Source organism: Macrobrachium nipponense, chromosome 4, assembly GCF_015104395.2.
Source record: "Macrobrachium nipponense isolate FS-2020 chromosome 4, ASM1510439v2, whole genome shotgun sequence".
Classification (NCBI taxonomy): Eukaryota; Metazoa; Arthropoda; class Malacostraca; order Decapoda; family Palaemonidae; genus Macrobrachium; species Macrobrachium nipponense.
The window spans coordinates 104,644,285-104,656,784 of NC_061100.1; the positions used below are offsets into that span (position 1 = coordinate 104,644,285).

General features: G+C 35.3%; 1 protein-coding gene across 1 annotated transcript in view; it reads right to left on the bottom strand.

Moving 5' to 3' along the window:
• The window catches only part of LOC135211469 (uncharacterized), an 82,583-nt gene extending 71,332 nt beyond the window's left edge, over positions 1-11,251 (bottom strand). The window contains exons 1-2 of the mRNA XM_064244775.1: positions 11,053-11,251; positions 10,821-10,824 (exon numbers count right to left, since the gene is read on the bottom strand). Coding sequence (XP_064100845.1) covers positions 10,821-10,824; positions 11,053-11,251 — 203 coding nt within the window. The remainder of the gene's footprint in view (positions 1-10,820; positions 10,825-11,052) is intronic.
• Positions 11,252-12,500: the final 1,249 nt, after the last annotated feature.

Sequence of the window (12,500 nt, forward strand, 5' to 3'; positions counted from 1 at the left end):
CTGATCCACTAGGTATACCAGTCATGTGACTGAGAGTATTTCGTAAAGTAATATGATGAGGAGGATTGTTATTAATCTCTGAATATTTACATAGGTATAAAAATAAACCAAGAAACGTCCCCTGTGGCACGTCGGCCACTACAGTTTGTCTAGCACCTTACTGGTCATAAAGTGAGTCATCAACAGAGGGTTCTTGCACAGGAGACATCTAGGGGGAAAATAGAAAACTGAGCCTGAAAAGTCCAATAGTTTAATGTGCCCCTATGTTCATGGTGCCCCACTCTCCCCTACTATTCTTATTTACATTAAAGTAAGATGGTTTCGGTTATAACATGACCTAGAGAGAGAGCGAGAGAGTTATCCTCCATGCCAGATAAGTTGAAAATATTTTACCACTAATCTTTTTTACATTAAAATATGTTGGTTACGATTCCAACATGATCGAGAGAGAGAGAGAGAGTTACTCTCCATGCCGGATAAGTTGAAGACGTTTAACTACAACTCTTATTTGCATTAAAGTATGATGGTTACGATTCCAACATGATCTTGAGAGAGAAAGATAGAGAGAGAGAGAGAGAGAGAGAGAGAGAGAGAGAGAGGAGAGAGAGAGAAAAACGTAGGTAGGTAGCAAAGTAGAGAGAGAGAGAGAGAGAGAGAGAGAGAGAGAGAGAGAGAGAGAGAGAGAGAGAGAGAGAGAGAGAAAGATATTCACTATGCCAGATAGGTTGAAGATATTTTACTACAATTTTCCGTAGTAAAATATGTTGTTAACAGCTCCAAGATTTATATATTTAAGGAAATATTAACCTTAATACAATTAAATCAGTTCTCTTGCGACTATACTAGCATACATTGTCACTCCTGTGTCTCGTCCACACGTGAATCCGAACTTGAAATGGTAAAGGAACAAAGTAATTAACGTAGGATATGTCACTAATCAGAGTTAATGTCACACGTTAATTCACTTATTATCAACTAAGCTCCTTATAAAGGGTTTTTCCAAGTTATACCAGTTGTCTGGTCAGATCAAATCGATTTGGAGGAAATGGTATCATAAGCTGAAATGTCAAACATTCTAATATTATTCATATGTAATTAGAGTAAATGATCATATTTATGTGTTTGGAAATGCCACTTCTATTTGGAATATAATAAAAAGATAAGGCTTCCATTATAGAGTCGTATCCCTAAGGATTAAATTTTAATCAACTGATTTTTCAGTGAGGTTTTAATGTAGAATAAAATTTTCCTTTATTTTTTCCTTAATTAAAGGTTTAGGAGTATTTTTTTATTGGCAAAAATTTTTTTTGCTCTCTCTCTCTCTCTCTCTCTCTCTCTCTCTCTCTCTCTCTCTCTCTCCTTTTTCAGAAAAGTTCTAACTGAACATTGTCCTCTCTCTCTCTCTCTCTCTCTCTCTCTCTCTCTCTCATATCTCCTTTTTCAGAAAAATTCTAATTGAACATTATTCTCCTCTCTCTCTCTCTCTCTCTCTCTCTCTCTCTCTCTCTCTCTCTCTCTCTCTCTCTCTCTCTCTCTCATATCTTTTTCAGAAAAATTCTAACTGAACATTGTTCTCCTTTCTCTCTCTCTCTCTCTCTCCTCAAAAGTCTCATCCTCTCAAAATCTCATCTCTCTCTCTCTCTCTCTCTTTTTCAGAAAAGTTCTTACTGAACATTGTCCTCTTTCTCTCTCTCTCTCTCTCTCTCTCTCTCTCTCTCTTTTTCAGTAAAAGTTTCCTAATCAAGACTAACTCTCCCCTTGAACTCTCTCTTTTTTTCTCCTCCGTCTCTCTCTCTCTCTCTCTCTCTATCTCTCTCTCTTCTCTCTCTACTCTCTATGTCCTTTTCAGATAAAGTTCCTAACTGAACATTGTCCCTCTCTCCCTCTCTCTCTCTCTCTCGCAGCTCTCTCACTCTCTCACTCTCTCTCTCTCTACTCTCTCTCATATCTCCTTTTTTCAGAAAACAAATCTTTTAACTGATTGTTCCTCTCTCTCTCTCTCTCTCTTCTCATCTCTCTCTCTCTCTCTCTTCCTCTCATATCTCCTTTTTCAGAAAAAATTCTAACAACATCCACCCCCCCTCCGCGCTTCTTCTCTCTCTCTCTCTCTCTCTCCCTCTTTTCTCTCTCTAACTCTCCTTCCTCTCTCTCTCAAATCTCTCTCTATCTCTCTTTTCTCTTCATATCTTTTTTTCAGAAAAATTCTAACTTGAACATGTCTCTCTCTTCTCTCTCTCTCTCTCTCTCTCTCTCTCTCTCTCTCTCATATTTTCTCTTGAGAAAAATTCAACTATAATTAAGAACTATCCAACAAAAAATGACAGAGTTGACGGGAAATATTGGAAAAAGGGAGGACGAAATACTCGACTAGAAAAGCACACGAGTCAACGGAAAAGCAATAAAGATGGGCACAGGTGTACACTATACTCCCGAGTAATTGGATACCGGCGGTATTTTGAGTTTTTTGGGGGAATAGTAAATGGCTGTTTCTCTGTACACAATAAAGGGCTCAATTTTTCTGAAGGTCCCGTAAGTAAGAATAATATAGGAAAGTACTAAATGGAGAATTATTTGTTAAAATTGCCAGTTACTCTGATAAGCTCTTGAAATAAGAACAATATATCAGTATAATAAAATTATATTTATATGTTGAAACCCTTGAAATAAGAACAATATATCAGTATAATAAAATTATATTTATATGCTGAAGCCCTCGAAATAAGAATAATATATGAAAGTAATATATGGAGAATTATATGATGAAGTACTAAGTTTTCCTCAAAGTCTTTGATTAAGAATAATATTATAATGTAAAAATATATGGAGAATTATATGATGAAGTACTAAGTTTTCCTCAAAGTCTTTGATTAAGAATAATATGTGAAAGGAATAAAAACTGTGCTCATGAATAATGAATCATACATGAACAAGTTAAACCCGTTTAACAAGAGCAGCAGTTTCGTTTAAATTTGTTATATATATATGTGTTGACAAACCATGAAAGGTTGTTAACGTGATACAAAAAGTCAGGCAAGTGTCTGCAATATATCAGCGATTACATATTGGTTACTGAACTGAATCTGTATCTGGGTTCTATCCCCAATAGAATGTCGACCTACTTTCGAATTTAGCAGAAAGTCCCTAAACAAAAGTTTTTATTTTTTATTTTTTTATTTTTTTCGTCATTGGACCCACAGGTTATTTGGGTACTTTTGTTTTTTGGTCTTGCTTGTGTATGTGTGTATGTGTGTGTATTTGTTTGCTTGTTTTTGTTTGTGTGTGTATTTGTTTGCTTGTTTTGTGTGTGTGTGTGTGTATTTGTTTCCTTGTTTGTGTGTGTGTGTGTGTGTTTGTTTGCTTGCTTGTTTTTATGTGTGTATGTGTATCGTTTTGCCGGTGTGATAGAAGGGTTTTTTTTTTGTACTGTATGATGGATCAATTATATAGAACAGTTGTGTGTACTACTTTAGCCATCTTCCCAAAGTCAAAAACTTTTGCAAATCCCAGTGAAGAGGAATATTTACTCAATATGAGTTCAAGGTTACATTTTATTGTTTCTCTATTATTCAGGTAAATTACCCTGCATAGGGAAAAACATTATAAATTTTTTTGAAATGCTCAGAATATGGCAAAACTTCCAAACATTATCATGTAGATATAATTTTAATGTTTCAAAATGTTATTGTGGGAAATTGCTCGAAGTAACTTCTAGAGAAAAAGAAACTATATTTTGAAATCTTCGAATAAAGTAATAAATAACTACATATTAAATTGAAGAGAATACACATATTCCAGATTTAGAATGGAATAAAAAAGAAAAACGTCCTTCTATGAACACGCATATATAGTACATTTTGAAGTGTGTGATTATGTATCTTCATGTACTTATAACAGTGCATTTGTTTCCGTCAGTTAAGACAAATATTCTAAGCATATATTCTTTTGTAGCCGATATTAGCAGTCTGTCACAAGTAGTCAAGAAAGCAACAAATGGCTTGGATTTCTAATACACCATATTCCAAGGCAGATAAGCAGAAAGTTGTGAACGCCTGAAGGAACGAATTACCCGAAATTAGTGGATATACAACGCCTTCTTTCTTGAGCCCAGCAATAACAACATCATATATCAGGTCAGTATTTTTTACATTAAGACTGATACCTTTAGGTAATGAACGGTAAAACATGACTATTAAGATGTCCTTTTGCTGAGGTATATCTAGGCATATATATGGCACTAGTTCTCGAATGGGAATTTATTTTTTTGCCATGGTGTGGTAGGTAGTGTTGTATGCTTGTAACGTTAAGGATATATTCCAAAATGTGTCTGACAAGAGATATTTATTATATTCTTTTTTAATTATCAGTTAAATTAACGTTTATTTACATCGTGCGATAAAGTAATTCAAGGATTCTTCTGTGCTGCTGTAAAGGAGTGGTAGTAATCCGGAAAAAAATTATAACTGTAAAATTAGTACATAAAACGCCTAAAATCGGTCACTGGTTTGGAGAAAATTAGTCATATTTAAAGACTAGGACTTTTGCTACCTAATTAAAAAGAATATATTGCCAAAACTGATGAAATGACATGATATAAAAAACGCTCATGCTTTTGCCATATATTTTTCTTATTCCATAGTAAGACCATACTGATGAAATAAATATTTTCTTCTCGTCCAATGTACCTCTCTTAAATATATTTCATATATTTTTCTTATTGCATAGTATGAACATACTGATGAAATAAATATTTCCCTCGCGTCCAATGAACCTCTCGTCCAATGTACCAATAATATTTTCACGAAATCGCTGATTCAAAATGGATATTTGAATCCATAAAAAAGGGTAATCGAGATTCAAATATTCGGGGATTTCTTGTACCTTCGCAGAATGGCTGCCATTCTGTATCCCAGAGTAGCAGATGCAGGCTTCCCCAGCATCATCCCACAAGGCTTCGACTGGGCTTCACTTGGGTATTTTCATTAAAGTGTTCGCAATTCCTGAGAGAATTGTGCCAACAAAGTCTTTGCTCAGTTCGTTCCTCTCTGTATCCGTATCTGTTTTGATTCCACATAGATTTTCCCACATTTATCAAAATATATTCAGCCCTGACAAGACTGCTATTTATATTTCTAACATTTTTCTCTATTCGGTTATGGTTTGTATATCTTCAGAAACTAGATGATCCTATTTTGACATGAATGAAAATTCTAGAAATAAAATCACTTTATGTATTACGACAAAATTATTTAGATAATACTTAATAGAAGCTAGTGATTGGTGAATCAAATTGAGTCTCATAGATATTTTGAATGAAGGCGAACGTATTGTATAACCATACAATGCTTATAATGCATGACCACACAATAAAATTAGTGTCACATTTAAACAACATCCTCAGTCGCAGAAGGCGGAAACTAACTAATCACTGATACACGAGAGACCTTTTTTTATATTCACAAATATTAAACTAACCACCTCCACTCAAAAAAAAAATCGATTGATACAAACCAAAACTATCTTCTGATTGGTAGTTCACAAAATGACAAAGATTATTTCAAATGAAAACTAACAAATAGGTAATTTTTTTATACATATGAATCTCATTTCATTTTAAATAATATTATTTTTCACTTTGAAACTACTCTCTCACAGATTCTAGAGTTAATTCAGCATCTAGAGAGAGAGAGAGAGAGAGAGAGAGAGAGAGAGAGAGAGAGAGAGAGAGAGAGAAATTTGATATGTGCTAAAAGCTTAGCTGATGTTTAAGTACTTAATGGAAAAGGGACGTTTTTTTAAAGAGAGCCAGTAGTTGTAAGTTCATAAGGAATTATTAAAAGATAACAGGGGTCTATATATTTGACTAAAACAATCGACTTTACTGCAATGAATGAGACATATCAACACCGCTAAGGAGGTGTGGTCTGGCGTCCCTTCCAGACTCAAATATAACATCACTAAGATTTATATTAACGAAAAAAGAAAAAGAGAAAAAATACAAGTTTTGTTTAGCAGTATCTTATTCCATAAATGGATTTTATCTAATCATTTCGTGAATCTATTATATTTTTTATAATAATAAATTCTAAAAGAAATTCTAATATGCATTCAGTTCTAATTGAAAACCAATCAAGACTAAAAGAGCCCTTCATGAATAATCATAATGACATTTTAAGGAAACAAAATGCAAGAGACAAAGAAATTATCCCTGCTAGGAAATACTAACTAATGATTTGGAAATCAATATAACTGAAACAGCGAATCTCTCACCGTCAGAACAACTGGGAAAAATGTTTGATTAAATTCTTCAGACACGAATCCAAAAAAACATTTCAGTTCTCGTCTTGAAAAACAATAACCTGCTCCATTGGGAACCAAAATTCTGACTTCTTATGAAAAGAAATTCTTTCTCTTAATAATTCCTCCTGTGAGGCTGAGACCCAATCCGATTTTCTCTTAATTAAAGAAATATTTCGTGATTCATATCCTCTTAACTAGCTTTTTTTTTCACTCTGGACTCCAGAAAGAAAATCCCCGGGTTGTTATTGAACCCTGAGGATGCTCTGTTTTCCTTTGAATTTTTCCATGTCGCCCTTTTTACTGTTTCACTGATTCTCTGGTTTCAGCTTTCAGTGTTTCTCTTCTTCTTATGTGACCCTTTCCTTGAGTGATTTATCAATGATTTTTTCTTAAATCAGTTATTCTAGGCAACATCTTCCTTCTCTTTTCGTGTCACTTTTTCACTATTTCCTGGAATTTGTTTGGCATCAGATTTCAGTGTTTTTCATCTTCTTATGTTAACCTTTTCTCCAGTGATTTGGATTATTTTTCTAGAATCAGTTATTCTTGTATACATTATCCTATCTTTTTCCACACAAGAGGACGCACAGTTTTCATTTGATTTTTTCATGTTACTCTCTCTCTCTCTCTCTCTCTCTCTCTCTCTCTCTCTCTCTCTCCTCTCTCTCTCTCTCTCTTGAGTTTGTTTGGTTTTAGTTTTCAGTGTTTTTTACTTTCGTATATAACCCGTTTTCTACCGTTCTTCATTAATGACAGTTTGTTTTTAAGATCAGTTATTCTAGGGTAGTACATTGCACCCCTTTTATGAAACACGAGGATGTAATGTGTTCATTTAAGATTCGTTCTTGTCCCCTTTTCCCTTTCACATTTATATATATTTACCATATTTGACCTTTGTTTGGCCTATGTTTCCAGTGTTATACATGACCTGTTTCCTCCCCTTTTTATCAATTATTCTTCGTTCATAAAACAGTTACTCTTGGTTACGTTACTTACTTCCTTGTTTAGAATTATTGTTCAAAATTATTCTTCCTTTGAATTTTCCTCTGACGCAAACTTTGTCGGAACGTCTAGTGAAAGAGATTAGTCCATTGTTGAAGACTTCAACTATTGCTATACACTGAATTTGTGATTGCCATTTAATTACAATATTTTTTTTATAATCGTCGTTTTTAATGAAGTACGAGGGTAAGATTTAAAATTCAAATAACATTTACCACAACATTTCTACATCCTCGTCATCATCATCATTATTATCACCTATTTTTAAAAAGACTTTTACCATTAATCATATAACAATTCACGTAATCTTCTTGAACTTCCACCATCGTGCCAAATGTTAATCAGAAACGCGATCATTTCACAATTAATTTCGTGTCTACATTTGCTCTCCAGTACCACCGTCGATTGATGTTAGATCGAAAGCCATCAATCTCCTCTTTCCCCCTTCCATTACCCCTTCCATTACCAGAGATAAAACACTCATCTCATCTTGTCACTCAACAGCATTACCTCCCACCTCATTATCTCTCCTGCAATTCATCAAATATGGTTCGAGCCTTCACTCACATAGCTGTCGATGTTTTCATTAGTATGGCGATCAGAAAATGAGGAGTTTTTGCCTGTTACCCTAAAGTGATTCTGTGTTCGGTTTAGTAAATTTGCGTTTTATTTATTTTTTTTTACCTCAGGCCAAAGCAGAACTAAATGTTTATCATTAGTTTATGAATATTTGTTGCATACTCCGCGATATCTTTTTTTACCCACATTTCATATTGTATTTATTTATTTTATTATATTATATTTTATTTTATTTTATCTTTTATTTGTTGTTTCATGTCAAAGCAGAACTATTATTAGATTACGAATTTTGTCGCATACGCTGATTTCTTTTTTAATATTTACACTTCATATTTTTTTATTTTATTTATTTATTTATTTATCTATTTTTTTTGCCTCGGGTCAAAGCAGTAATAAAATATTGTTATTTATTTACGAATTTTTGTAACGTTGTGATTTTTTTTTTATATTCACGAATATCAAGGTGTAAATGTCATTTAATATCCAATTCACTAGCCCATAGGAATAACTTACACAAAAGGGGAATTGTAATTGCTAAGTGCTTCGACGCAAGTAAACATTCGAACTACCTTCTGGTTTGGTAAATAAAAACTTACAGTGACCTTTTACTATTGAGCTACCAATTGGCTAAGCACTTGTCAAATATTAAACACCCCTTAGGTTTCAGTTATTCTTAAGGTCCAGTAAATTGGATATGAATAAATTTGTAATTATTTCTTAGTTTGTGGAAGATATATATGAAGGCCCTTTGAAGCCTTTGATGAACAGTGAATATATTGTTAAAGACTCAATTTGAAAATGGGAAAATACTGTACCAGAAGATAAATATTCCTACAGAAATGCATGGAATATAAGTATCAGTACTTTATGTGCATTTCCTATTTGAAGAGTAATATTTCAATCGCTTTTTCATAATTTTATACTTCCCGAATGGCAGTTAATGCGATGGTCATTTTTAACAGTATTACCTTTTGGAAGGAAATTGAAATGACAGTGCGAGATATAACCTTTATATGCATGAATGAAATGCTACTCTGACTAATATGGAGAAAATAAATTTTATGAACTTTTTTTGTGACAGTAAGACTTTTGAGTTCCATCAATATTTTAAAGTTAATTCTAGTAGCTTGATTTCTTACTACGGCTTTCATACTAATAATCAAACGACGCTCCTTCTCGGGAATGTGTGAATCATAGGTGTTAATCATAAGATTAACGATTTGCACAATAACAATTTTTTAGAGTACGAATTTAAACGAAGCGAAGCAGTGTGGCTGACATCAATGTACTCTTTCAGAAATTAGTTAGATACTTGAGTTTCTCGTAACTTTCTGCAGGGGAAAATGGAACAATGGAAATATTTGTCCTGGTCTGTACTGAGTCAAAATGTTTTTCTTTAAACGAGGGAAGTCCCTGAGAAGGAAATACTATGGCAACTGCTGCATTCATCATTCAACCATTGTATCGTGGATAAATTCCCTTTGCAGAAAACATGCAAAACTAACTGCTTCATACACCGTGTAAAGACCCCTTAAGAATGCTACCTAATTCACAGCAAGCTTGCAAGCATTATAGTTCTTTCTCGATAACACATCCCTCCCTTTGCAATATCTCTTCCACGAACGTAGGAGGTGATTACGAAGTGAATAATAAAGAAGTTGTCGCAAACAGCGAAAGGATTCAAGAATTCTCTTACTTCTGACAAAAGAACTCCCGCCCGATCTCGTATCAAACAACAAAGTTATAAATCAGGATCTCTGTCTCTGTCGCGATAAGGTCAAAGTGCGTCGAATATTGGTCAACATAAATTTTTTATCTTATCTTATTTTATTAATTATTATTATCATCTCTTGTGATTAAATTGCGATGAGGATTTGTCCTTTTGTTGCAAGAAAAAATTATTGTGTTGTTTACTGTATTGCACATAATTAACAAAATGTGTATAGGAATCGAACTGATTGACTGTATAAAACATAATGAATCACTTTATCATTATTCCCGCCGTTAAGAGCAGTTAAGCCAGAGCGACCCAACCGCTGGGGCCATTCATGACGTTATGATACTGAACCTATTATTGACTTTTATACACCAGGGAATTATGCAAAGTAACTCGTTCCTATTCCAGCCTCATGTGGCTGGAACCATCCGCCAGGCAAACTGTCATAGGAGAATGATTTATGGCGAATGTAAATACAAACACTGCTTCAGAGACGACTCTGTTTTTATGTGATCTGCCTCTCTGGTGCGGCTTAATATCGTCATTTTACCCGGAATTATATAGTCTGCTCCGGAATATTCCAATGCAAATGAGAGATATCCAATGAACAGGATAACTGTTAGGGTGATGATAATGCAGTCATATGATAAATTATCATTATCACTTCGTCGATGCCTGAATAAAAGTAAATGCGTTGAATGGAATAAACGTCAATATTTTTCATTGCGAGGGATGAATTTCTCTACGGAAAATTTACGGTAATTCAACGCTCTATTTTCATCATTTTAAATGATAATGAGAAGTATAATCTTACTATAATTGGACGTAATGTCTGTCCGTCCGTCTGTCATTCAATCACGGCCAAACGCATGGTCCGATGGGCATGAAACTTGGCAGGGTTTCTAATGGGGTTTCATCCTACCTCCCCCACCCACCCTCCGAAGAGGGTGGGGGTGAGAAGGGATTCCTTGAAACGGAACTGGCTCTTCCCGTGAAACGAGGCTAGTTGTGCCCGTAGACCTAGTTACTTTACGGATTTTCATACATATTTTCTGTATACCTATGATTTCTTGTGAAAATAATTTACGGATATTTCACTTTACTTTACCAACCGTAAATAGGAGTGATTTCTTCATCAAAATTAGTCTATTACTCTTCCCTGCGATTCTGGAAATATACATCTTCTTCTTCTTCTTCCTCTTATTATTATTAATAGCAAACTTACCCATCTACAATGGGTGAAAAAGTACGGGTGCAGAAGTGAAAAATTTATATGTACTATTTGTTCAGCAATATTAAAATAAGGGCGATTTTTAGACATACCTACTACAGAACCTCTTTGTACACAATATTATCAATTTGTCCACAACTTAATTTCAAGTTGGCAGAGTCAGTTGCTCTGCTCATCGCCACATACAGTTGGCCATGAGTGAACATGGGTGACGGCAGAAACACACCAACACGATCCAAAGTCTGGCCCTTCGACTTGTTTGCAGTGAATGAGAAGGCCAGGTTGATGGGAAACGGCCTGCGCCATAACTGGAAGAGAAACTGGTTGTCCGAAGGCATCAGAGGAATCTGGGGGATGAACAGACGTTTGCCGGTGTGAGGGCCCGTTGCTATCACTGCTTCGATGATGTGGGAGTTTAGCTCCATAACGGTGTACCTCATTCCGTTGTAATGTCCATTGGCAGGATCGAAATTCCGAAGCAACATTACCGGGCAGTACTTCTTCAACGTTATTTTTTGCACTAGCAGTGCCAATGGATTTAGGTTATTCAAAAAATCTTGCGGATATTGATGATAATTTTCACCTTCTAGTGTGTCCGAGCTGAAATATTCGCAACTTTCTCCGGGGAAGTTGTACAGAAATTATGTATGAAAAATCGTAAAGTAACTAAGTCTACGGGAATAACCAGCCTCGTTTCACGGCCAGAAACAGCTCCGTTTCAGGGAATCCCTTCTCACCCCCAACCCCTACAAAGGAAGGGGGTAGGTTGGATGAAACCCCATTACAAACCATCTTAGGGGTCCCCACCATAACCCTGCCAAGTTTCATGCCCATCTGACCAGCCGTTTGGCCGTGATTGAATGACAGACAGACAGACAGACAGACAGACAGACTTTACGTCCATTATAGTATGATTATTATTATCAGAAGGTGAACCCTGTTCATATGGAGCAAACCCACCACCAAAGGGGCCACTGATTTGAAATTCAATCTTCCATTGAATATGGCGCTCATCTGAGAGAAACAGCAAAAAGTAATAGGAAATACAGAAATAAGAGATCAGTTGTTACTATAGAAAATATAAATTAAGTGAATAAACAGAATGTGAGGAAATGATATCATACAAAGAATTCGGGGAAGTTGGGGGGGGGGGGGGGGGGGGGGGGGGGACGTTGGAAATGAAAGGGCCGATAAACTTCATAATGGAACTCCACCTGGAGAAGTAAGACCGATTTCCTTTCTTCCTAAGGCAGCAAATGCATTTAGCTGGAATTCATTAAGCAAAATGGCCACACGACAATGTGAACGTTTGGTTGGTTTTACATTATGTTTTTTTATTATGTGGTTTTACGAAGAAAATGAAATTTGATCTGAACGTACAAATGGAAGCTCTTACAGAAACAGTAACCTCTCTCTTATTTATTTATTTATTTGTTGTTTGTATGGTGTTCTTACGTTGCATGGAACCAGCGGTTATTCAGCAACGGGACCAACGGCTTGACATGACTTCCGAACCAAGTCGAGAGTGAACTTCTAACACCAGAAATACACAATGCCTCAATGGAATGCCCGATAATCGAACTTGCGGCCACCGAGGTGGCAGGCCAATGCCATACCGATCACGCCGCTTAGGCACTTATATTTATTTATTCATTTATATTGTCTATTTCCTGG